General features: G+C 43.7%; 2 protein-coding genes across 2 annotated transcripts; one reads left to right on the top strand and one right to left on the bottom strand.

The window, feature by feature from the left end:
- tmprss4a (transmembrane serine protease 4a) lies at positions 1-15,071 on the top strand. The gene is made up of 13 exons (XM_080006817.1): positions 1-78; positions 4,531-4,585; positions 4,927-5,070; positions 5,927-6,079; positions 6,183-6,309; positions 7,307-7,426; positions 7,916-7,959; positions 10,067-10,229; positions 10,356-10,516; positions 10,756-10,848; positions 11,344-11,486; positions 12,315-12,464; positions 13,274-15,071. Exons 1-13 carry the CDS (start codon positions 73-75, stop codon positions 13,283-13,285), a joined length of 1,371 nt encoding a protein of 456 aa, XP_079862943.1. The 5' UTR covers positions 1-72; the 3' UTR covers positions 13,286-15,071.
- Positions 13,313-26,930, bottom strand: LOC307234774 (high-affinity choline transporter 1-like; the record flags this gene model as incomplete). Its single annotated transcript, XM_080006637.1, is given in 11 exon segments — positions 13,313-13,399; positions 16,843-17,052; positions 17,054-17,269; positions 19,079-19,296; positions 20,862-21,015; positions 22,408-22,554; positions 22,894-23,042; positions 24,222-24,377; positions 24,886-24,999; positions 25,136-25,326; positions 26,796-26,930. Coding segments are annotated over 10 exon segments (1,635 nt in total). The 5' UTR covers positions 25,320-25,326; positions 26,796-26,930.
- Between the last annotated feature and the right edge of the window lie 763 nt (positions 26,931-27,693).

Below are 27,693 nucleotides of genomic sequence, written 5' to 3'. Positions count from 1 at the left end.
ACTCTCGTTTTCCTGCGTTTGTCTGGTGGCGGAGGTGCATCTGGGCCCGCCGAGCGAGGATCACACTACACCATGAGGGTGAGTGGCAGCTGGAATCGGTACCCTTGACAGTTTACCGAGGGCATTTGTTGTATCTGTGTGTCAGTTCCCCACGATTGGATCGAATGATCGGATCAGCTTTGCTTTGGATCCCCATGTGTTTCGCATAAAAAATGTCTTCAATCTGATTAGCTATTTTTTAATTATTATTATTGTGTCCTCGAAAGTCACCAAATAGTCTCAAGCTTCATTTCAACGTTGACTTTTTTTTTGGTCTGATTTTGTCTGATATTAGTTTTTGTCGAGATGAACCCGGTTCTCCTGCCTCGGAGTCAACCGTTGGTGGTGTTGAAACCGAGTGCGTGTGCGCCACCCGAACCCGCTTTACTGACCCGAATACTTGGCTGTAGCGGGATCCAAATCCATGTAGTACAGTTATCACCTTGCAATCAGACCCTCATAGCAGTTCATAGAACCGGCTGGTTCCTAACCCCACCCCTGCGTCCACCCAAAACTAACCTCCGCCCTGTGCCAAACACATACAGGCGCAGGGTAGTGCCTGCACCAGCCTTCAGTGTGTTCAAATGGGTCTTTTGAAAGATCTTTAAAAACATTGTATTTGACTCTCCCATGACCTGAAATGTGCTTGAGATTTGAATTTGTGAATATCAATAGATTTAGAGTTCACCGTTTCACTGAGAGTCGTTGGGGGTTACCGTCGTGCACGTGGAAAGGGGCTGGAAAAAAAAGTGCTTGAGTTTTCCTTGATTAGACCTTCCTCTGGACTTGGATGGGAGCGGATAGGATCTATTATTTTTTTTATCACACCTGGAAATGCATGCACTGTTCTGCAGGCGTTTTTTTTTGTTCTTTTTTTACGTGGTCGATTGAAGATAGTGTGCTGTTGGTGTCATTTAACAGCTGATCTAATAGACTACAAAGAAAGAGGTGCATGTCCCTGAGAATGCCTGTCATATACATCATTATGTCATATGATATTTATACGTTATATATGAGGGCGTACCCCAGGTTTTACGCGTGAGAATATCACATATCCTGCCATTCATGGCCAAAGTAATGCGTGATCCTTGATGTGTTTTGCAAAGAATGCCCATGTGATCGAGCCCCACCCCCCCGGTCGTCCGGATCTCCCCCCCGTGATTGAAGCGCGTTGAGTAAGTCACGCGCAAGTCGTCAAAAGCCCTTTTGTGGCCGTCCCCGTCCCGATCCAACCATGATATGACAGCAAGGTGAGCCCCTCGGCGCCAAACAAAGGGCCTTCCATGCCAAGGCCTTTATCTGTCACGGCGCTCCCCCCGGCCGGCTGACCCATTTCTCCTTTCTCTCTGGAGCTCACCTGCTGCCAGGACCGAGCCCCGGCGGGGCCGGGTGGACCCTATAGTCCACCGAGGCAAGGAACTAAGAGCGGTGCCGTTACTACCACACCTGCAAAATAAGACGTGACATTACGACAAACCACACTCGATGAGGTCATGGGGAGTTGGCCAGCGGGCAGTGGTATCATGCCGTTTTAACATTCCATGACACTAAATACTACGTCATGGAATTTCCTTTTTTTCTTTTTTCCTTTCCCCGAAGTAAGAACCATTACTTTCCAGCAAAAATGTGGGGTTGCAGTTTGGGAAGGTAACTTGAGTCATTTGGCCAATTTTCTGGTTTTCCAGGGTCATGGAGTAAATGTGGGATAAGTTACACTTCACAAACCCGTCACTGTAAGTTAGTGATGGTCCGGTTTTCCTCGCGGCACTTCTTCTGATCTTCACGGCGGATGTTCCGTGACTCTCTTTCGTCCGCTTGGTTCGGCGTGTCGGTGTATTTACACAGCGTCGTCAATCATCCCAAACCTGTTTTCCTAGGATCCACGTCTACGTCGGGTGTGGACTGCCGACTGTAAAATCACTTTACGTCGTAACCTGCCCTGGTATATTTCCTGAATAACTCGGGTACAAAGAGGAAGGCATTTTAAGTTCTTTCTGTTGGTGATCTTGCAACAATCTTCAAGAAAGACTATTATTATTATTATTGTTATTATTTATTATTATTATTATTTTTTTAACCAACGATTCTAAACAGAATGGGATTATTTCCAGAACAGAATGGGACTCATGTTGCATGTGATTGCCAGGCTCAATAAAACGCCAGTGAAACACACCTGGGTCCAACACAAAGCCCAGTTTGAGGGAAACACCTGACTACGGGGCGTGTAGGGAGACGTACAAAGTGTATTCACTCACTGACGCACAAACCCTTTGTGTCCGATTGTGCTGCATGGAGGAGCACTTTGTCCACTTGACTCTTGTCTCTTACAAGAGCGTCTCAGGGAAGTTTCTCAGCTCGACCGCATCTTCGATCTGCAGATACGCTGCCCCACGCGCCCCCTCTCGGCGCCGGGCAAGAGAACCTGCCTCGCCGCATTCTTAAACCGCTCTCGGTGTGTGTGTGTGTGTGTGTGTGTGTGTGTGTGTGTGTGTGTGTGTGTGTGTGTGTGTGTGTGTGTGCGTGTGCGTGTGCTCATTTCGACAAACATCTTATCGGATGTTGGCGTTGCTTCCAACACGCTACGTCAGCGGACGCCTGGGTTCAAAGCGTCGATGGTGGTAACTATCCACCGGCCGCTGAACTTGTTCAGGTGGGCTCCCGGGAAGTTCAGCTGTCGTGAAAGTTCACCCATGACACTAATGGATGAACAAAATCTCTTGTTAATGAACAGCAATGCGCCGGCTTGTCCGTAACCGCGGCCACCATTTAGTGCGGGAGGGTATCAGCGTTTTGCATGTTGACAATAAATGGGAGAGGATTGAGAACGCCAGCCCGTCCTACAGGTGAAAAAGGGAACCGTATATGGTCTCCGTAGAAAGTGTTGTTAGAAAGGGAACTTTGAACTCAATGAACTGATAGAGAAGTTCACGGTTGTGGTGGAAATCTTTGGGTATTTTAGTTTTGTCTTTCAAGTATATTGAATTGGCTGCGTGGAGCACAACGTGCAGGTTTTATAATTGCACGATGATTCATATCATTATAAAGTCGATGGCGATACAAACTGCCAACTTCTTTAAACCTTCAATGAGTTTGATACCCGGAGGGCACTCGATTGGGGCATTTTTTTTCCGGACATATTTATGTCCAAAGCTATTGCTGGTCTGCTCCCTCTCCTACTTTTATTGAGTCAAATAAGTGAATTAATTACCAGGTCACACGGGTGAGGTCAGAGTTCGGCGAGGCAGATTTCCGCTATGATAACATAAGATGGCACTTTATTAATCCCCGAGAGGGAATTTTACGATGTTTCTGGAATGAATTACAGGAAAACCCAAAACATTTCATTTCAGTTTCAGAAATTAACCACACCATTTGACCTGTTTCAATTGTTTCTAATTGTTGTAATGTTTCAATGTTGTTGTTTTTTTTTTTGTTTTTTTGTGTGTGGGCCTTTTCTTGGCCAGGGCCATCTTGAAGAAGAGATTGAATCGTAATGCGCCTACTACGCTGGTTGAGTAAAGGTTTAAAAAAAACCCACAATAATCACAGGTGAGGCCACAGCAGTTTTAGAAGCGACCGTTGAGCAGAGCTCTACCGTTCTATAGTGACTGTGCTGTACTGGGGGAAAAATAAAATAAAATAAAAATGAGCCCCTTCCAAAACTCCACATTGGCTTTGAATGGAAGGTTCACTCCCACGCACCAGTTTATTCTTCACTGGTTCCAAGTAGACTTTGTTGAGCTCCACATTACTTGGACTTCACATCCTCCTACGTGACCATGCGTCCCTTTATCTCTACGGCAGCGGTGGGGAGATATTGATAAAAAATCAAATGTTATGATTATTATTATTATTTTTTTTTTGGTACCGCTGAATCCATAATCTCGCAAATTTCGGTGCTTTGGCTAGATATTTACGCAGCAACAATCAGTCAATTGGAACAATGCAAACCTTGTCGAGCGGGAGAAGACGACTTCAAACTATATCACCTTTTTATGACCCCGTGTTGTTCTTTAAAAATGGAGAGGGTCTGAATGTTGTTTGGATGTGATGTCAGAGATGGGTGCAGGATAGAGGTTTTATATTTGGTACGATCCGCAGGGTGTTGGCTGGTGCGACCTTGTCAGGTGTACCGGATAGAAATCACAAACCCGACCGGCCGGACCTGTCAGTGTGACTCGGCACGCGGTCTGTTATGGCAGCTCCTGACTTTTTAACTTTTTTTTTTTTTTTTTTTTTCCACTTTTTTTTATTTTATTTCTTGGTCAACTTACATTTACAGTTAAGTCACGCTAGGTTGGTTCATGAATGCACAAAGCCAGGAACTCCCTGTTGACTTCTGTTTCTAGTGTACATTATACTTTTATATATTAATATATATATATTTGTTTTTTATATTTTAATTACATGCATCTTTTCTTTTTAACTTGGACTGTTGTGTTACATGCCGCCGTAACGCCTGCGTCTGTCTCTGTGTCCCTGCGATTCCAGACGGACACCCAGCAGCCTAAGGAAAGCACCCAGCCCCTGAACCCTAGGCAGCAAGGTGAGCCTCCCCGCCGGTGTTTTTTTGGTATTCAAATTTCAAACTTCTCCTAGTCGTGGGGGTCATACTCAGCCGAATACGAAGACAGCGTTTTTTCGTCGGGTTCTCTGACGTCGCCGCGGTAACCCTGCAGCACACCTCAATGAGCCATTTCTGTTTTTTCCTCTTTTCCTCCTTTTCGCTTCCCCTTCGCCCGTATTTCTGTTTCTGTTTCGTTTTTTTGGGGGTTTTTTTTTTTTTTTACATTGGTTTATTGATTTTCACTCTTTGTTCTTCCTCGTTTTGTTCTCTAACAATCACATTTTCGCCTTTACCTTCTTTATCCCCCCCCTCCTCCAAAGTTGTTCTGCGTCCGGGTCGACACAGGAAGCCCATGACCGCTCCCAGGCCTTCGCAGAATGACGCCTCGAAGAGGAAGAGAGTGGCGCTGACCGTCCTGGCCGTCATCGTGGTTTTGGGCATACTGGCTACAGCCGCTTTCTTTAGTGAGTCGCCACGTGCACGCGCGCACACACACAACACGTTAGCAGCCGTTCCCCGCTTCTTAGACCCGTCCGCACAAGTCCCATTACGGGCGGTTTGTTGAAACTTCCTTCTTGATTGAGAGTTTGTGGTTAGGGATGTTCTGTAAATGAAATGTGGACCAACAGGGTTCACGTAAATGATCTTGTTTTAGAATCTAGTATCTCTTAAGTCTTGTAATTACCTCTCATGTAAATTACGTTATCAATGCAAGTCCTAACAATGACAAATAATCAACCCCTCATTGTTATTCTCTTGAACATGTTATGTGTTGCAAAGCCAGATAAAGAGAATTATTGGGGTTTTTTCTACTTTTCTCAGATCATAAATAACATTTCAAATTTTTATTATTATTTTTTTTAATTGATAAGTATCGATTTGGGATGCAAAGGATCTAATTATATCGTCCAAACAAAAAAAACGAAAACTTTGCATTTAACGTGATATTTGTTTGCAAAATGTGCTGCTTTGGCAGGTGTCTAAATAATTGCCTACTGTGATTCCTGCCCAGTTCAGTTCAGGTAAAAGTCGTTGGACATAAAGGACACAATAGAACAATTAAACAATAAAAAAATAAAATTTAAAACAGTTTCCAAGTATCTATCCTTGAACAGCATCCGGCCATGAGAAATGTTTTGTGAGGAAAGTGCTGGATTTGTGCCTTAAAAATAAGTAAATAAATATACAAACAAACAAATAAATAAATAAATACATAAAAAAGATAAAGCCTGAATCTACATTGTAATGTTCAACATACTGTACTGATCATTCAGACCCAAGGAAAACACCACTCATCCCTTCTTAAACTCTGCCCTCTAGTAAAGCAGCTCATCGACAGCAAGTACTTCTTCTGCAAGCACTCGTTCAAGTTCATCCCGCTGTCCAACGCCTGCGATGGCAAACAGGACTGTAGCGATGGAGAGGACGAGGTCACATGCGTATCCCACTTTACGGACAACACCACCTTCCCAGGTAAGAGAACGAAGGCCAAAAAAAACCAAAACCCGCAGTCGTCACTCAGAATTTTAAATACGGATGCCGCCGGGTTTTGCCGCGCTTGTGTCCTTCTCCCCAGTGCGTCTGATGTCCGATCGGAGCGTCCTTCAAGTGTACAGCGACGGATCCGGGTGGAGGAGTGTGTGCAGCGACGACTGGACGGAGCAGCACACCAAGACCACATGCCAACAGCTGGGATACACACAGTGAGTTTACCCCCACCAGGGGCGTGGTGTGGAATGCCCGATTTTTCGGGTGTTAATTTGGCAGCTAATTCGACAGAAGGACCCTTAATAAAACCTTTATCTATTTATATGGCCGTGTTTTTGTATCTCGATGATTGGAGACACGCCAGCGACTAGATACTCATACTCATACTAGATACTCAGGTACTTTATTTGTCCTCGGGGGAGGAGTCGCGCTGTTGCAGCAGCTCACATCAGAACAAAAAGGAAATAGAAAATAAGGCAAGAAAGAATAATAAAATGGCAATAAACCTAACCTAACTAAACAAGCCAGTGAACATTTGCTTTTATAAAGCAGCATATTGTGCCTGTTACAGGTGGACATTTACTTACTCACACACACACACATGATCACACACACAACTTGTGCAATGATCTACGTGCAATAACACAGGTGTTACACGGAACATACTGTAATAAGCTAGTCGAAATTCTAATTCATCATTTTTTACTTGTATGCCATAACAATTTATCCTGTGCATAGTATCACATTTGTATATCATCTAAGGTCTGACTATATCAGTTTTGTACTTTTGTCTATTTGTATTTATTTGACATTTTAATTTAAATTGTATTTTTAATTTTTATCCTATTTCATTTTTATTTTCCTTTTTTTTTTTTATTTCCCCCCGACTGTTAAGCTTTTTATTTTTTTTAATGCTTGGCTCACGCCAAATCACACCCGGAGAAATTCCTCGTATTTGAAAACATACCTGGTTGAAAATGAAACTGATTCTAAATGTTGTGGACAGTTTAGTACGGTCTGGTACTTAAATGTCTAGGAGACACGCCGAGTACCGGATATTTGTCAAAGATCCAAGATTGCACAAAGGGATTTCGACATAAGCTACTCAAAACATTTCCGAGGGACCCAGAGAACCCCCGCCCTGCCTGTCTTACGGCTTCTGAACCGGATGCGGGTTGACCCTCTCGCCCCTTTTTTGTATTTTTACCGCAGTGATCCTCGCACGGCCCAGGTCTCGGTGCAGCTCCTGACGTCCTCCCTGAAGACCGGACCGCTCACAGCCGTCAGGTCTGGGACCGGAGCCATTCCCATCCAGAGGGCAACCATTGACCGGTGAGGATTCCAAAAGCACGGAGGAATTGTGACAAGCGTACGCCCCGTCGTGAGGCTATGGAGCAGGGAGGCGGTGTTCGTTCTAATCAGCTCAACGTATGGACATGACGCCGTTAGACCCCCGACAAGCTGAGCTCAGCCGGGGAGAGAACGTGTGACTCAAGTCGGGGAGGGAAAAAACCGCCAGGGTTAGAGATGAAACTAGAAATACTGGAAGTTTATTGAAACAGAAACAGAAGCCGATACTGAACTCAAACTAGAGGTCGCCTCAGTGGTATTGGGTCAATATTAGGGCGTGTGTTATGTCTGTGTGTGTTGTGAGAAAATTATTATTTTGGTGGTATGGTAGCCAGCACAACTCTACCATATGTATTAAATTAAATGTTACAATGTCCCATATTCTACTGTATTCATTAAATTAGATATTACTATGTCTCCCCCTCTATTGTACGTACTAAAATAAACTGGATTACTACTGTCTCCTCACAGCAAGGTGTGCAAAACCGGACACGTGATCTCACTGATCTGTTCAGGTGAGTGTGTGTGTGTGACCATGTATCCCTAATCAAAAGGCAAATTTATATTCTAGTATCAGACATTTTTCTAGTATCAGCATTTTTTATTAGTTTAAAATCCATTTACAGCTGTTTTAGATTAAATTACCGCTCTCCGAATTCGTGATATTAAAGAAAAGGATTGAAAGCGAAGCGTTTGCTCTTCTTTTCTTTACGGCTGGGGGAAATGAGACCGAGCTCGTTTCAGGGAGACTTGTCATTCTAGCGAGACTTGTGAGCTGTGAAGGCCCAAAATCTAATAATAATCAGCCCATAACAGAATAACTGCCTGTCATATAATAAAAAAAACAAAAACAACAAAAAAAAAAGAACGTAATAAAGATCGTAGTGTAATAAAAATCATCCAACGATTTAATAGAAACCGTAACCTCTATCTTAATGGAATGTTTGCGCCATAACCATATTACTTTATTGGTCATTTATTACATTTTCTTGGCAAGATAATGTAATAAGATGTAACAGTGATTGCATGCTCATATACCGTGTGGTAGTCGTAAGCCCTTTGAGGACACTTGGTTATGCTCTGTCGGATTTGTTTTGATGCTTTTTATTCTGGGATGCTTTGGACCCCTACACTGATTTGCACCATCTTTAATCCGCCTGCGCTCACGCTCAAATCGGCGCAGGACAACAATCTGAACTGTCTCTCGATTCCTGAGGACTCCTGCTCTGTTTGTCAACTCCCTTCAAGGGGAGGCCGCCATTCCACAACATTGCAGCTCCCCATTAAAAAATACAATACATACAAATACCGATTCATCCAGTAATGTGTTTCTACTCGTATGATTGCCGAAGCATAAAAACGACAAAAGCTGCCAGGAGCACAAGCCGTATGGTCGTCATAGTAAACGCATCAAAAGCTCCAAAAATCCCTTCCAACTGTCAGTGGACGAGGAATTAAAAATTGCGGCACGAAGCGTAGCGTGAAGCCAGCTACAAAGCACCACACCACAGGGTGTGTCCCACCGGGAGTGCACCGTGAAGCTCCGCAATGTCTCCTGCAAAAAACAACCACTCTGTAAATGAGGATGTTTAAGAGGATTATTATGGTACTGCTTCCTGTTCTGACATCATTTTGCAAAAAATATAATGAGGCCTGAAGAGCAGTAAACAGTGTACTACTAACAGACAGTATACAGTGTAAAACTAACCGACAGTATAATATTATACAGTACACAGTATACTTCTAACAGACAGTGTAATACTATACAGTATACTACTATACAGTATACTTCTAACAGACAGTTTAATACTATACAGTATACTTCTAACAGACAGTATAATACTATACAGTTAATACTAAGGCAGCATAATACTAAGCCGTATACAGTATACTACAAACAGACAGTATAATACTATACAGTATGTGGTATACTATTAACAGAGAGTATACTACTATACAGTGTACTACTAACAGACAGTATTATACTATACAGTATAATTCTAACAGACAGTATAATACTATAGAGTATACTACTAACAGACATTTCAAGTTCAGTATACTACTATACAGTGTACTACTAACAGACAGTATAATACTATACAGTATACTACTAACAGACAGTATACTGCTATACAATATAAAAATATACAGTATACTACTAACAGACACTATACTATACAGTATAATACTAACAGACAGTATAATACTATACAGTATAATACTAACAGACAGTATAATACTATACAGTATAATACTAACAGACGGTATGAATATCAAAAGTTATGACGCTATATCAAAAAGGTTAGTACATTACAGGTTCAAGATTTGAATGGCTGTGATGTTGCATATTTATTACGTTATGGGCTTTTTGATATTTAATTTTAATATGGACATGTATTACATTACATTTATTTTTTATGTTTTACATGACTTATATTGGTAAACCAGTGGAGCTTCAAACAAAAAGGATGTAGATGGAATCGTTTATTTATCCCGAGGGAAATTACGTTACAGCAGAATACAGTGAAACAAGAGGCAATAATAATAATCAAGTAAGAGAGCAAAACAAAATAAACACAGGGTTACACAGGGGTTAAATGATGGTTTGGTTTCATTATTTAGACTGTGGAAAGGTGGGCTCCCGGGACCGAATCGTCGGCGGCCTGGACGCGGCGATCGAGGACTGGCCGTGGCAGGTCAGCCTGCAGCAGAACGGACAGCACACCTGCGGCGGCTCCCTGGTGTCGCCGCAGTGGGTGGTCACTGCGGCGCACTGCTTCTCCGGGTTAGCGCACACCTCAGAGCCTCCGTCCCCTGGAAGATGGATGCTGGGAAAAATGCTTTGGTGTCGCCGATGTTATATTGTGCATTCACACCACATCCTTGTTCATTTGCCGATTCGGCTGCGCAGGAGTAAGAAGGAGTTGAGCCGCTGGAGGGTGGTGTCGGGCAGGACGTACATGGGGACGCTCGGAGGCTCCTACGTGGACAGGATCGTGGTGAACGGGAAATACGGTCGGAACGACTATGACATCGCCATGATAAGACTCAGCAGCCCCCTCACCGTGGGAAGTGAGGAAACACGATTCAGACCTTTTTTATTTTTATTTTTTATTTCTTTTTTTTCTTCAACCAGTAGTAGTATGCTGCCCTCTAGTGGTGATCATGAGAACAGCAAGTCTTTGTTCAAAAGGAAAACACATCAGTTTCCTTTTTTTTTTCATGCGTATTAGTTTGTTCAAGTTGTAAACAAATATGAAAATAAATATGCTATGAATATGGAAATAAATATGCTCTGTCGGTGCCTTTAGAGACCCGCAGGCCGGTTTGTCTTCCTCCTAAAGACCTGGGGCTTGCTGGAGCCTCCCTGGTGGTGACCGGCTGGGGATATCTTGAAGAAAAGGGTGAGTAATATAGACACACACAGTATGGCAGCTGGGAACAGCGGGGACGTGGGAGCATGCTCCTGGACCTCTGCCGTCTTTGACCGGGTGCCGTGGCCCGGGCCCGGGTTCCAGACCCTCCAGGCTACCAGCCGGGCGGGTGGTGACCTGCCAGTGCTTAGACCAGACCTGTGCCGGGTCTGGTCTAAGCACTGGCAGGGCACCCTCTTCAGGCAAAAATCATACAAATAGAAGATTTTTAGTTAAATCTTGCTGACAAAAACGGAAAATCGCCTCACAATTGGAGCTCAAACCCATCGCGATATTTTGTGAGAAATCAAACGGAACAATTTGGACGAAATGTAAATACGTTTGTGGTGGATCCCCTGCAATTCCTCCACAGACCCCTAGGGAGCCTCTCACCATAACTATCTCCATCTCATTAAGAGAGGATTCTTTTTCATTTTTTTTCTTATTTCCTCTGGGCTTTCCCAAAAACCTCTCCTCTGCCTCCAGGAAGAATATCCCCGTCGCTGCAGAAGGCGAACATCCCCCTGATCAGCCGAGACAAGTGCTCCAGTCCCTCCGTCTACGGCCCGGCCATCACCCCCAGGATGATCTGCGCTGGCTTTCTGGAGGGCCAAGTAGACGCCTGCCAGGTGAGAGACCTGTTGGATTTCTGGGTTTGGGAAATTCATGCAAATTAAAAGTACTCGGAGACAATGTCAGCATGTGTTGTCCGCAATCACCTTTCTTTTCGATGATTGAATATGAGCCAGATAACGATCCGCTTTTTGAAAGTTGCATATTATATTCCCTTTTGACGCCCCTTTGACCTTCCCATAATGGCGACACCACTTTAAGAGGTTTGTAATGAATAAACCACGGTGTCAATTTCAATTCAGTCGGCCATTTTAAAGTGAATATTTAAAGATATATTGAGATATACTTCTATGTTCCTTAAGTGGCTCATTTTCTTTTTGGACACACCCTGAGGTCACACATCTGCTACTAGCTGCCCCTTGAGCAGGGGGTGAATAAAGATAATTTGACTTGATTTACATCCAGAAGTTTGAGGCAAGGCCTCGCTGAACACAGCAACCCCACCATCCCTAATGATGATGTTTAATCATTGGTGTTTTGACCCATCAACTGCCCTTTTTGGGTTTTTCCCAGAATTCCCTATATTATTGTTTAAAAGGCAGGACTGTAAAAAGGGCTCTTTCTGACAGGGATTGCAGCTGACTGAGGAATTTTATGTATTTGTTCAGCTGGTTCACTTAGGTCACCTTTTTAAAAACAACAAATCCCCTTTGGGACCGAACAGAAACAAGAGTTATGAATAACCCTGTGTGTTCTGGCCGGCGACCATGACACTTGACCGTCTTCGAAAAACCCGCTCACCCCGCTCGCATATCATATCGCCTCACATCGCATCTCATCCTTCAATCTGGGGCTAAATATTATTGCACTCCGGTGCATCGCAGGGCGACAGCGGGGGTCCTCTGGTGTACCTCTCCTCTCGCTGGCGCCTGGTGGGCGTGGTGAGCTGGGGCATCGGCTGCGCGCGGGAGGGGAGGCCCGGCGTCTACAGCAGCGTGGACGAGCTGCTCAACTGGATACACAGCGTGATGCAGGTACGTGCCGTGCATGTGAAAGCAGCACATCCATCTCGACGCAACGGCGGCGGAAGAAGCGGTCGAGACCACTCCACAACGACGATGTTACTCGCGTGAAATTGAGAGTGCCGCGTTCACACGTCTGCTTAAAGTATCTAAATACCTGCTCTTAAATGTACTTGAAGGATTGAAAGTCAAAGTGTGTGTAATATCCAGTGTCCTGATATAACAGAGCCATTAAGTGCCACCGCAACTTTTTACGGTGTGTCATTAAAATCGAATTTCTAATGACAAATTGTAAATTTTTGGTCATTAAAATATGAAGTGAAAAGACCTGAGCTCCGGGGCTTATGACGGGGTCAAAATAATGACCGTGAGGTACAGTATAAAATGCCTCTTAAAATGGCCAAAACTGTACATTTAAAAGATTCTATTAAGATTTGGGGGTGAACTTCACGCGTAAAGAAGAAGAAAAAGCTTCCCACAGATTCCTGGGAAATCTTTCACACAAAATGTTCTGTATTTGCAGATTGACTCGCATATATTTTCATTCTTTTTATACTTTTTTTAATCATAAAGTGTATGAATGTGATGTGAATGTGAGCTAGAAATGTAGTGGAGTAAAAAGTGTAGATATTTGCTTTGGGATGTAGTGGAGTGAAAGTCTCCTAAATTGATTATACTTAATTAAGTACAGATACTTTTAAAATGTACTTGTACTTTTGTTACTTGGAAGCAAATTCATTAAAAAATGATTTTGACAAATGATAAGACTTAAGTTTGAAATGAGGCCGAGGGACCAAACCTTTTTGTTTCCTTCCCTCCAGAAATACTCCTGAGAGCCTTTTCAACCAAAGAGAAAACCACTACGCAACGCAGCTGACACGAGCGCTTTCCCCTGAGATGGAGGTCTGGACCTCCAGCCGCTGCCTGGGCGGAGCCGTGCAAAGCGACTCCGACACGACACATGGAAATTGCGCGCACAACCACGCACGACGCACTCACGCGCCACCACGCTAAAAAATGACCGCCCTCCACTGTTTGCTTTTGCCAGCGGCTTGTTTCGGGTGGGGCTCGTGCCCATTCAGGTTTTTAGGTTCGCCTCAGGGGATACTTCTACGGTGCTGTCTGCAGGACGGGCGGTCCGGGTTTCGACGCGGCGCAAACTTCCGGGTCATTTCCCAAACTCCAAACAGACGCCGATGTTGTTTTTCAATGCAATAATCTAATCTCTATTAACAAACTGCACTGGGCCCCATTTCCCTTTAGGGTTATCATGTTTTTTTGTTTTTTTTAAATATGCCTAATATCAAATATGATCAAATAACAGTATTTGAGTATTGATAATTTAAAGGACGTAGGCCCATAGGAGATTTGAGACCACTGTTGGGCAAGACGCGAAGCTTGAAAACGCCGACAGTTTTTATACTTGACAAAAATTTTTATAAAGGGTGGCATGTGTAATAATATAAATGTTTCCAAGTCACATTTCCTTTAGACGTGTATGCAAACCAGCGGTAAAGCCCGTTCCCCGGGCCCTGTTCGAAAAAAGGGGAACGAGAGTAATGATGTGCGATTGTGCCGCTAAGCGTCAGCGTAAAACCTCAGCTTAACGTCCACACCATCTTTGAAGTGAAGCCAAATCCAGGGGCTTAAAACATCGCTCTGCTTGAGTCGATGTGATCCGTCGTGTCTGCCCCGTTAATGGGGGCAAGTGCTTCCTTGTTACGAGGCAAGATGGTGTACCAAAAATATTCACTTGAGCACTTTGAGAAGTCAGCCATGTTTATCTTATTTTTTAATTATTTTATTTTGAATGATGTGCCGTTGCCGTGTTGAATGAAGGTGGGCTTTAAAGCGCAATACTGTTAAGGGTTAAAAGGGAAAATCCAATGTGATTTGCAATTAGATGTGTCTTCAGAGTGCTTATTTCAAAGACAAGGCTTTACAGATCAGGAGTTTTTATTTTGTCATTTGATAAAAGGTTACAATGGATTTTTTTTTTTCTTTTTTAAGTTGATGTAAACAACAGGTTTTATTTGACAATTCTAATAGGATTGTGCACAGACAAACGATCACTTTTTTTCCCCAGTGGTGGTGAAGGTGAACTGAAATAAGACAACTTTTGTTCTTAAACCATCGCTCGAGTCTGTATAAAAGGCGACAAATCAAAATTTACAACCGTTTTGGAGTTGCCCGTTGTGGTAAAGGGGGGCCAAATCTACTTTTTGATCAACTTAAGTGTATTGCACATGCATAACACTTCTTAATTTGTCTGCATGTATTGTACTTCAGGGTGGCCTACGTTTTTACTGTAAATGTTTTGTACGGATATGTTTGATATGTCGGAATAAAATTTTACAAAATGCCATTTGGAGAAAAAAAAAAAAAGTGAGATTCCTTTTTTTATTGATGCTGTGAGATAGTGGGTATTAAAAACAATTGCTGAATGCAGACGAATGGAACTTAGTGATGGAGAGCAGATAAGGATGGAAGGCGAGGTAGATCATTTTAAGAACTCAAGTTGCTTTCACAAGGTATTGTCAAGTTTATGAAGCTCTTGAGTTATTTTTTATTTTTAGATATCTGAAAAATGCCTACAATACTACGCGGCATAAAAATTACTCAAAAAAGGCGGCGGCGTGAAACCCGTGAGTTTTAAAACCGCCACCTTGTGTAAACTCGAACACAGGTCTGCTGAGCACTTAGGTGCTCCAAATACCGTATGCAATACCAAGCAGTAATTGGACTAGAAGAGGGGAATGTATAAAGGGGTGAAAGTGAACTGTTGACATTTAAATCTTAAGATTATGTTTATCATGGAGGGAAAAAACATATTCAAATGGTGGCTTGATATGGTGAGGGCAGCACCGCAAGCTCACACACCACACAGAGTTCTAAGTCAGCCCTTGTGGAATCTATCTGGATTCACCTTTTAATAACCCGGGCTTAAGGATAAGCGGTTTAGAAGAATTTTTTTTTTTTTTTTTTTTTTTTTTTTAATCCTACTGTTATTAAAAGCACAAATGGAAACTTGTGGCACACACAAACTTGCTAAAAAAAACCTAAAATTAAAATGAAAGGAAGTATACTTTTGCGCCTCGCTAAATATTTGCACGCACATACACGAACGAACAAAAGAAATAAGACAAAATAAAAATCAATGGTCTTAACGGTTTAAACAAGACAGAACTTCCTAAACGAAGCAGACAAAATAAACCGAGAAAAGAAAAACCAAGAACAAAGCCTCGGAGGCGAGGTACCGTTTGTGCCTTTTCCAAAGCACAACAACCTAATTGGTCAGGTTTAAATTATGTGCAATAGGCAAAATGAAAAGGCAAAGCTTACCCCTAAAATAAAACAGGTTGATCAAATCAACTGGGTTATGATGGACATAACCACGCTCGTCTACTTTGAAATAAGATCACTTTGGGACAGACGCTCAGAATGCATAGCTGTGCTGCATATTACCGCTTTTAAAGCTCTTTACAATACTCTCAAAAACACAAAATTAAGCTTTTTGACCTGATTTGTTATACGATCAAATCCTCTCAAAATCCCAAAACTCATATGGCCAAATTCGGCCTTTAAAACATTCAAACCAGCCTTTCCCTTTGAATTCTTCCTCCAACCAACCTTAATGGCGTTTACAAGTTGAAGGTAAACTACGGAGCACATAGCAGTAAGGGTGTTTGTGCGTGTGTTGCATAACATAGAAGGTAAAAAAAAACAACCAAAAAAAAACAACCTTGAAACAATTTGTTTTAACATCACAGGCAACTTTGATCCAACTGCTTTTGAATAATTCACACAACAAAAAAATAAACATACCAGTGCATCAGCATAAACTGGCCAAGCAGCTTTGAAAAAAAAAACCCAAAAAACTAACTAAGAATCATTTTACATTAAACAGAAACTTGAACCTTTACATCTAGGCCCCAACCGTCAAACCAAGCAGAGAGGGGACTCCCGCTGACTGTAGTGTGAAATTAGTAAAACAGCGTGTTGTTTTTTTTGTTTTTTCTTAACATGAACCAAGTTAGCAATACTCTAGAATGAACGACGACTACGAAACGACAACGAGAAATGTGGAGAGAGAAAAAAAAAAAAAAAAAAAAGTTTTCACTTAACCTCGGACCACCATTACTCTATGACCCCCGTGGAGATCTCTAAACTCAGGGGTTTTGGGATAATAACCATCGCCGGATACGCAGCTTTTCCGCGGGTGGGCTTCCTAAAAGCTGGTGTTGGAGGTGGCCAACAGTTTCTCCTTGGCGGGGGGAAGCTTCTCGTCGCCGCCGCCGCCGTCCTCGTCGTCGTCGTCCTCCTCCCCGCCGCCGCCGCCCCTCTGCGCCGCCGCCGCCTCCTCCTCCTCTTCCTCGAGGAGGCCCAATACGTCCCAGGAGCTGGGCAGCAGCCGGCGGGTGAAGGCCTGCCGGGCCAGCAGCGAGACCAGGGGGATGGAGAGCATGGACACCAGCATCACCAGAGTCCTGAAGGGGAAGTACTGGTGGACGACGCCCGTCAGCTCGTCCTCCCTCCAGCCGGGGAAGAGCAGGACGGGCGGGAGGTGGAGCAGCGGCTCCCCGCTCAGCAGGCGCAGCGCGGGTGGCGGCGCCGTAGCCGGCGATGGCGCCGTAGCCGTTGGCGAAGGGGCAGTGCAGGACGCAGATGAGCTGCGGGAACACGGTGCAGTAGATCAGGTCGCCGCTCACCAGCCACAGGGAGAAGACGCTGCCCTCCACGAAGGCCAGGCCCGTGCCGGCCAGGCCCACCAGCAGCACGGCCACGCGGATCACCCACAGGCACTCCCTGTCCGACGCCTGCCGAGAGGGAGCAAAAAGGAGTGAAAAAAGGAGAAAGGACAACAAAGAGCAGGCAGGGAAGGGGAGGGCTCCACTTTAACGAACTAGAAATAGCGGAAGAGGAACTGACACAGGCTTTCAAGTACACAGTTGTACACACTCAGATTTATCTAACTTTGAAGTAAAGTGTCACTGAGCTTTGGGAACAACGCCATACAAATACAATGTATTATTAGGGGTCCAGCCAGTAGGGTGGGAACCCTACTGTTTTTTTTTATCTTTATTCTCCTAGCCATTCTCCAACTGAAAGTGCCTGGCACTCTGAAACTGAAACCCACAGTTCCGAAACTAGAAAACACAACAAACGGGATTCATCGACCAGGTGGGTTTTCCACTATTTAGAATTTTGAACCGTTTCTTCCGTGTTTTTTTTTTTTTTTTTTTTTTTTATAGAATAGAAGCTATCGTGCCATCCTTTTTTGCCAATTGCCCAGGAAATCTACTGTGATGCAGGGGTGGTGTGGACACACCCCACATGTCTTGGGTCTAGGTAATTGGGCCCGGGATCAGGGTGGCTGTACGCCTGTTGCTTGTCGGAGCAATCCACGAGCAACAGGTATATCACCCATCCCCACACACACACAGGAGGAGAGCCTATGTCATGACATGTGTGCATCTGCTCCCGTCTTGCTCACTCTCTACAATTAACTGGTGTTTGCAACATCTCTGCCCGTTTCCCTGTGTCAGAGGGCCCTGAAAAACGCCACTGGGGCAGCAGTTCCGCCTGCTACACGGCAACTTGTAAGGTGCAATCTTTCCCTGGATTCCTTAAATGACAATTGTCTTAATTTTGTCTTCAATTGATCCCATTGGTGCAATTGCTGCAACTAACCTGGACCCCATGCATTGTTATATATTATTATTATTATTATTATTATTATTATTATTATTATTGGTCCAGCACAAAGGGCGGGAACCCTATTGTTTTTGCTGTTATACATAGCAAAAAACACCACCGCCCACGAGGCGCATCACGCCATTCCCCGCACTGCTCTGGGAAACGCCGACCACTCTGGTTCCACCTCCTCCCCGCATACAGGCAGAAAATCAGACCCTCAAAACCCGTTGCGAGAAGCAAATAGTGGAGCAGCCAAGCAGCGGAGGATCTGCGTGAGTGCCTGGACTGCACGGACTGGGAGATGTTCAAAACAGTCACTCAGAGTCCGGGTGAATACACAGACGCGGTTACATCATATCAGCCTCTGTGAGGACAGCTGTATGACGTACCAGGGTGAATTATAACAATGACAAGCCCTGGTTCACAGCCAAACTCAAGACAGCTTCATTTGAAAAAGGAGGAGGAATTTAAGAGCGGCGACAGGGCAGGGTTTAAAGTGGAAAAATTAACTTCTGGTAAGGCCCTTTCTGCCATTGGTGCAATTGCTGCTGCTGACCTGGACCCCATGCATTGCTGCCTGCAGCCATATTATTAGGGGTCCAGCCCCTATTGTTATTGTTCAGTTTTTTATGATTATTATTATTATTATTATTATTATTATCCTTGACATTTCTCAGTCTAAAAGTGTCTGGAACACGACAACCGCTGAACCCTGGGACATGGTTGGGGTCTCATTACACCCGGGACATCGCAGACATCTTGTGGCTCAAATTTTATCCTTTTTTCCTCGATCTACATTTAACGACTATTCAGTGACTTTAAATCGAATATTTGTAAAACTTAATTTAAGACATTAAGACTTTTCAAGTACCTGAAGACACCCTGCCACACACACACACACACACACACACACACACACACACACACACCTGTCTCCTCAGGGTGTTCTTGTAGATGTTGCGAGCAAACATGGAGGCGGAGGAGAGCAGGACGGAGTCCATGGAGGACATGACGGCCGCAGCCACAGCCCCGATGCCCAGCACGGCCACCCAGGGGGGGGTGAGGTACTGCAGGGCGATGGGGAGCACCTTCCCTGCCTCCCCCCGCTCAAAGGGAGTCGGAAGGCCGTACAACGTCTGGTTCCAGTCTGCAAAGAGGGGGAGGAGGGAATGGAGCAAGACCGTGAGGGGATGCCCATCCTGCCCAAAGTGCTTTCAACCAACCCCATCAGCTTGTATCCAAATTTAGAGTGTCAATTTGTCAATTCACAACTATTTGTATGACAATTAATCAGCCCTATGAAAAATCCAATTATTAAGATAATACCATTTTAAAAAATCATGGCTTTATAATTTCAGAATTATACTATGTAAAAATGTATGCGTGACAGTATTACATAAGCAAGCTTTATTTTTTCCACTATCCCTTCCGTCTCCTCATCTCTTTTACAACCACAGTGCTCCATGGAGTGCTACCTGAGATCTGATCAGGCTTGTATAGAATGATCAGTCCCTCCATTAATAAATAAATAATTAATTATCCAATTGACCAAATCAATGACTGGAGGTGCCAAAATTTCCTCCAACCGAACAAAGAAAAACAAGTGATCATTGTCTTTGGTGCTAAAAAAGGAAGGCTGAAAGTTGTGGCTCATCTTAATTCCCTTTCTTTAAAAGTCAAAAAATCAAGTCAGAAATCTTGGTGTTATTCTTGACTCATATCTAGATTTAACATCTACATCAAGTCAATAATAAAATCGGCCTATTATCATCTTAAAAATTATTTTGCAGCTGCAACTCATTAAAAACACTTCTGCAGCTGCAACTCATTTAGAATGCTGCTACTAGAATTCTAACAAAAACTAAGAAAGCTGAACATATCACACCAGTTCTCAGGTCTCTGCATTGGCGACCAGTGTGTCAAACAATGGTTTAGGGCCAAAATACATCTCTGACTTGCTTCCATCCTCTGAACCCACTAGACTTCTTAGGTTAAAAGGGACTGGGCTGATAACAGTTCCTAGGATTAAAACAAAATATGGTGAAGCCAAATTTAGTTATTGTGCCACACACTGATCGAATAAACTTCTGGAAGATATTGGCCCCCACTCTGGCTACTTTTAAAAACAGGCTGAAGATTTTATTCACCCGTGGCTTTAATTGCTGCTGCTAATTGAACTATAAAATGCACTGTGACTATCTTTTATATAAATATATATTTTTTTTTATTTCTTTATTTTTCTATGGTCTTTCCTTTTTATCCATTTTATCTAAAGCACTTTGAATTGCCTCTGTGTATGAAATATGCTATATAAATAAACTTGCCTTGCAATAACCACAAGTGTGAATTTGTTAATACAGGAGGTGTATGATTTTAGTAATTTGGGATATTCTTCATTCTGTTTCTTCTGATTAAATTCTCCAGAATCATACCAACATCATTGAAATGTTCAGGTTTATTTTCCATTATTAATTATCCTGCCGTATTTTATTTTGTACAGTTAACTGTGAGTGTTATTGCATATTTCACTTTTATCCCATATATTGCCATTTTCATATTTGTATTATATCATTTGTTATTATTACTGCCTATGGTTTTGATGTGAGCTTCACACAAAGGCGTATAGACAGCATGCTCTAAAAAGTTTAATCAAAAGCACATTTGTCACCACCGCTACTCACATGCATGTGAGCGTGTGTGCGTTTGCTGTACCTGTGGAAGAGGCCACAGCCCCTATGATGATTGACGGCAGTCCCAGGATGAGGACGATTCCAGCGGCAACAAAGCAGGTAATCTGAGCCTGAACAGGGGATGCAGCAGAGAGGATCCGCTGGTACAGAGCCTGGTATGACAGACCTCCCAGAGCCTACGCACACGCGCACACACACACACACACACACACACACACACACACACACACACACACACACACACACACACACACACACACACACACACACACACACACACACACACACACACACACACACACACACACACACACGTCAGACCCAAAGCAGCTACGTGATGCGTCTCACTGTAGAGTAATGATTGTCAGATTCAAAATCATCTACTGTACATATCACCCAAGGCCAAAATATTACCTTTATGCCCTCATTCACCCCCATTCACGACACGCTACTGTAAGTCGTGCTGCAACTCATTAGCACGCAGGTAGTGGTTTCATTAGAAAATCGCCTCTATGAAAGACAAAAGAGAAGATCCATTTTAAAAATAAGATAGAGGAAAGGCTGGGAAAGTTGTTGTTTTTTTGGAATGTGCATAGTTGTGGATAATGTTGTCATGATGCATTTGTAATTTCACCCATTTCACTCCATTCATGTGTTTCCGTGTTTGTGTATACAGGAAGTCCAAATTTCAAAACTTTTGTTTTTTTTGCTGATTGTATACATGCAAACAAAATATAAAAACCACCAGAGATTAATTGTGAGATGGGGTGTATGGTATGACATTAATCGGGCATGCTAATTGGTTAATCAAGATGAAGAAGGAACTCCACTCAATTATCAAACGATCAGCGATTATCAGCGATTCTCACATAAGAGTCACACACATTTTCCATTCCATTTCCAAATTTTACAATGTTTCACCAGTTTTCTACAAAGCTGAAGATCAGAAATTTGGACTCGAGGCTCATGCGTTTCTTCTTGCTACTTGATATAATCCACAGCAATAACGTTTAAACTCACGTTTTGACCGCATCTCCCAATATGTTTTGTATCTACGTAGACATTCTACGAGTATTCTTGCGACAATAAAGTTCTACCTGGTAGTGGCAGGTATCAAATTCTATGAAAAGGCAACGTTCATGCCAAACATTGTTTTAAGAAATGGCAACCACCTGTTTGTAATGGACCACGGTGACAAGGGGACTGGCGCAAAAGAACCTTTGAGTGTTGATTATTTTTCCACATTGGTCACAAAACCTAATACATGTTCATTTCATAGACGTATGCAAGAAATGTCACCGTAGCACTCAACGCATAATTTTATAAGCCGAAGAAAGAACACAAAACTAAAATCTGGTTTCAAAGCAGAACTAAACCGCAACTCTCCACTCTCATACACATACAAACGACATGCGCCCACACCGGGCCCTCCGACGCGTCCCCCCGCTCACATGCTAGACACGCAACGCAACACATATGTATACAGAAAAAAAAAAATAAGAATAGATTAAAAAAATTAAAAAAAATTAAAAAAACTTGATGCGCGCAAACAAAAATGAAATTCTAACCAATAAAAGAAGCTCATCTATCCATTTGCCAGCATCCTCCAGCTTCAGCTCGCCCATCCAGGGCCCCTGCTGTGAGTGGTTGAGAAAGGCTGAGAATGTGGCGTCGGAGGATGCTGGGTTGAGAAGCAGGAAGGGAATGCACAGCCACTGGAAGAAAACCACATCTGTTCAGTCAGCCCATACAAAACAGGAGGATAAACATGAGTTTACACTTAATAACAGCTCAAAGTTGATGCAGTATATATCTAACATTTTTCCTCAGTTGTTCACAGAAAACATGTGTGCAAGCGCCACCATATCAACCCACCTGATCGATTAACACAATTAACGTGCGATCAATAAAGCGAGAACAAACTAAAAGCCCTTTTAGAAGACAGTTGATAGATAGATATATATATATATATATATACACACACACACACACACACATTTATTTATTTTTTCCTCTAGCCATTTCCTCCCTGGCATGCTCATTCAGTCCCTCACCAGGCTGATGAAGATGAAGAAGAGCTGGATGACGTCGGTGTAGGCCACGGAGTAGAGCCCGCCCAGCAGCGTGTAGGTGATGGCCACCGCCGCTGACAGGATGATGGAGTAGCACGATGACAGGTCCAGGATCAGACTCATCGTCCCCCCTGCAGCACACACACACACACACACACACACACACACACACACACACACACACACACACACACACACACACACACACACACACACACACACACACACACCCCTTTATTATCAAGAAAAAAAACCCCAATGAGATTCAAAAGAGTGCATGCCATAATTTAGCTGTAATCCATCCATCCATCCATCAAAAATAAACCGGTGTTTTTTTAACGGGTCTCGACACAACCAAATACAAGCCTGCCTCAAATACAGACCGGGGAAAGAACTGATCAAAATCAAAGCAAATAAAAAGTGTGTCTTTATCGTAGATTTATTTGATTTACTCCGTTTCCTACTGCTGCGTAGCAGATCGCTTCTTGGGGCCCGCTCTGAGCGCGCTCTCTCTCCAAGCAAGAAGTGGTGCATTCAAGGCGAACTCTGAAAACTGTGATTCCCCTGTCGCCTCACCATACGTATGTTTGCATGGCATGGCACCCAGATGGAAGTTTGATTTAAAATTCATACTAAGATATGATCAAACATACTTATTAAACAGAAGGAATAAGATATAAAGTCCTGCCTATAATATAAGCCTGAGGTAAATAAGGACCCAGTCACTATTTAAGGAAATACGGTAGTATATAGTTATATAATAGTATATTTGGTTTCAGAGACTTTGAATTTTTACTCTACTTCATTTTAAAGCAAATATTTAAACTTTTTACTCTACTACATTTCTAACAAAGACCTGTTACTTTCGTTTTTTTTATCTTTTACATCGGGATTGATAATTGTTTATATTTGTACAGTAAATTACTAGTAAACCACCTATACTGTTTTATTGTAATTTTTAATACGAATTTGCAAGAGAACTCATGTACAGAAATAAAGGGCAAAGTCGGCACTTATGGCCATATTACAAACTCTATGAAGAGCAGGGCATCAAGTACTTTTACTTTTAATACTTTATGACATTTAAGAGCAAGTACATATATACGTTAAGAAATGTCAATGTGGTGTTTTCACTCTCACTAGAGTAGTACTTCTGCCACAACTGCTATTCAGCTTCTACTCGCGACGACTCAGTGGGCGGCATGGTTCTGGCCGGATCCAGCTCAGATCTCCGGCTCTCCCCCAGCCTGGGTCGGCGCGGTACAGTGAGACGGTGTGTGCGTGTGTGGTGCGTTCCGGGCGTCACTGACCCAGGGCGGCCAGGATGCAGGCCACCCAGAGGATGTCTCCGATCAGAGCCGGGATCAGCAGGGCGGTGGTGAAGGAGTTGCCGTAGCGCCGCTGAAACGGGTCCATCATGGTCACGTAGCGCTGCGTCCGCATGGGCTTGGCGAAGAACAGGCCTCCTGGTTTTTTCGGGGGTTAAAACAGCGGCGAGCACGTGAAAATGACGAGTGAGCGAGTCAAAGCAGCAGAAGAAAACCACGGTGCAACACAATGAGAAGCCCTCGAGCACAAAATGGTCAATATGAGAATAGAGAAGACAAACTTACAGTGGGCATACAGTGGCATGTACACATTTGTACATGCATATATGAAAATATCCTGCCATTGCTGCCAAAAGGAAACTCATTTAGGAGGAAATAGTACAACCCAGAGAGGTGAGGGTTACTACTTTTGTTGAGGTTACTCCTTATGTCAACTTTCTGATAGAATATGTAATTAATAATCTCAGCATATATTTTAGCATGTAATTGGCAATTCCTCTGGGAAGAATATAAAAGATTGTTGTTTTTGGTTTGGTTTAAAAGGTTGCAATCAAGTCTCTGCCACGGGGAAAGTCTGCGCTGTAAAGGGTCGACACTAGCTTCCTTGGGAAACACTACGGTGGAGAAGCAGACATTTGTTTCTTACCTAATACGAATGTGATGACGTAAGCCATGGGCCCCGTGGCCCATATGAGCCCCCTGGAGGGAGAGTACACGGCCTCGGCGGTCCCCATGATGTAGCCGCCTCCGACCCAGGTCGCTGCTCAAAGGAGAGGGAGCCATGAGCGGGGGGGGGGGGGGGGGGGGCGCGCACACACACACACACACACACACACACACACACACACACACACACACACACACACACACACACACACACACACACACACACCTACCTGTCATAGTAAATATGCCAACCAGGAGGTTGATGTTGCGGCCTCCTATCATGGTGACTTCGCTCGTGGTTCCCACACATTTCTCTTCCTCTTTCTTGGACTTCTTAGAAGCCCAGACCCCGATGGCGAGAATGAGAACGTAGAAAAACACCACGGCCACCAGGCCACCTATGTTTAACGTCATTGTGAGTCTGAAACGGAACAGGCGAAACAGACGCGGATTGAGTGTTTGGTATTGAAACATCTGTGTTGTCAAGTCGGAGAAACTTCCAACCAGCCTCACGTCGGCAAGGATCTGATTGTGGGTTACAGCGGGTTACGTACTAGAACAGTGGTTCTTAACAGGGGGATCCTCAGCAAAATGATTAACTGTTAAACTTCACCATTACTTCATTTACCAGGCCGTAGCGCCATTGGAGAACGTACAAAAACGACTGTTTAGACCTATAGTTTCACTGTTATCGCCCCAACTATCGTACAGGCGTGCAAGTTCACACTTCAAAACGTCTCCGACTGGGGTCCCCGAGACAAAATCTAATCGACGGGGTCCGTGGCCTCAGCAGCGGTTCCCAGCGTCGGGGCTGGGGTTCCTTCCAGGGGGCCCCAGGGAGGTCCCCGGCGAAATGACCGATCGTTTCCAGCAGTAACATCCCCTCCTAGATTAGGGAGACATTCCTATCTGACGACGTCCGTGGCCCGATACGGACCAAATTGGGGGCCCTTGATGTGAGGACGAAACGGGATCACCAACCCACAAGGGGTTCCACTACAAATTGGGACACAACGAATGGACAAAAATCAATCACCCCAGGCTCAACAATCTTGTGGAATCCTTGGATGTGGTTAGACCCGATGCGTCGCGTCTAACCACGCCCCTACTGGTCACAAAGGTTGCGCTGCGGCGGCATCGGGGTGAAAGCGCAATGGTTTAACCCTTTAACCACGTCACCCCCACACACACGCGAAGCCTAAAAGGTCAACACCACCTACCGCCGCGGCGCGTTCGAATCCGCTCAGAAAACGCTACGACACCGCTAGATAGGCAGACGGGTCGATTTGAATTCTCTCACCTCAGGGCTATTTGTGCAGTGTTCATTGTTACGCATATCAAAATGAAATAGTTAATAATGTAATTACCACCAAAAAAAAAAAAAAAAACCCTAATAAATACAACCCCAAAGTCCATTCAGCGCATGGTGCGTTTCACCCAAACAAAGCCACCTTTCCTTCGGTGTTCCTGCAATAATAAGGACTGTGGACTTGTAATTGGTGCCTCGTCTCTTATCGGCCGCTCTTGGTTTTGTAGAAAGATAAGGTGCATCAAAGAAGAAAAAAATAAAATATATATATTTTTAGCTATAAATAGACCTTAATTTTTTTTTTTTTTTTAAGCCCCGTATCGGTCGTCTTTCTACAGGCGGTGGTTAGTGCTGCGTTGTCTCCCAAATTAAAAATAAAAAATAAAAAAAATCCGAACCCATCCGAGTCACATATGAATCACCATTCAGTGCGGAACCCACTCCCACACTCCACTGAGCGTCATTATATAAAAGCGCTTTTATTTATTTATTCACACGCACGCGTACAAATAAAGAGGATCAACGATAAATATTGAGATTATAAACAAACGTTGTTTTGTTTTTTTAAATAAAACACTCACCGTCTTGATAATTGGATCCGTGTAACTGAATTCGGTCCTTAATTGTGGGCCAGTGTTGAGGCGGGATGGTGGAATGGTTCACACAGTCGACATCCCAGCGTGGATCTCTCCCAACGAAGGCGACGATTCTCCGGGGCGCTGCCGACCCACAGTGGCTGCAGGATCCCCGGCGTTACATGATCATCCACGGGAGCGCCGTGGAACGTGCGTGGGGGCCTGCGGGTGGGATGGGAGGGAGAGAGAGAGAGACGCTGGACCACTACACACTCCGGAGGACGCTCGGGGAACGAGCGCTCTCTGCGTGCGTGGCTTCCGTTCACGCTCCTTCTCTCTCACACACACACACACACACACACACACAGACGCGCGCGCACACGCACGCACTTGCTCGGGTGGAAATTTCCACTCAGAGCTCTCACTCACAAGATTGGCTATAAAAAAAAACAAAAAAAAAAAAACGTCACATTAGAAATGTTCCTCTCCTCCTATTTCATAATGTCTTGTTGCTGTTGTGTGTGCTGTTGTTTCCTACCCTGTCGTGTTTGAGGATGTTGCAATGACTAATCAGGCCTGGGCATCAAACATTGACACAATAGTGCGGAATATTTTTTTAAACTATTCATTGTGCAATATATTTATTTCATATATTCATTAAAAATAAAAGTATACTATTGAATAGCTACAGAACTGTTATCATTTCCAACTTCAACGGATGGCTGAACATTTTTTTTTGTTTTGTTTATTAAATATATTGTTTCTATCTCTACAGAACTGTCAACATTTTCAGCCCAAGTCGAGACAGCTGAATAGTTTCAAAAATCAGTTTCATTCACGTTGCAGGAGGAACTGCTTCTTCTGGCAAAAGTGAACTACAGGTGAGGTGCAAGGCAGCGTGCTG

The sequence above is a fragment of the Zeus faber genome (assembly GCF_960531495.2).
Source record: "Zeus faber genome assembly, chromosome: 9".
In the NCBI taxonomy this organism is placed as follows: Eukaryota; Metazoa; Chordata; class Actinopteri; order Zeiformes; family Zeidae; genus Zeus; species Zeus faber.
The sequence above is the reverse complement of the archived record's forward strand: the minus strand, read 5'-3'. Positions and strand labels throughout refer to the sequence as shown.

Excerpts from the sequence above, each read along its gene's own strand:
- tmprss4a (XM_080006817.1), top strand. Across the intron at positions 6,310-7,306 it reads CAACAGCTGGGATACACACA|TGATCCTCGCACGGCCCAGG; the intron begins GTGAGTTTACCC and ends TTTTTACCGCAG. Across the intron at positions 7,960-10,066 it reads GATCTCACTGATCTGTTCAG|ACTGTGGAAAGGTGGGCTCC; the intron begins GTGAGTGTGTGT and ends TTCATTATTTAG.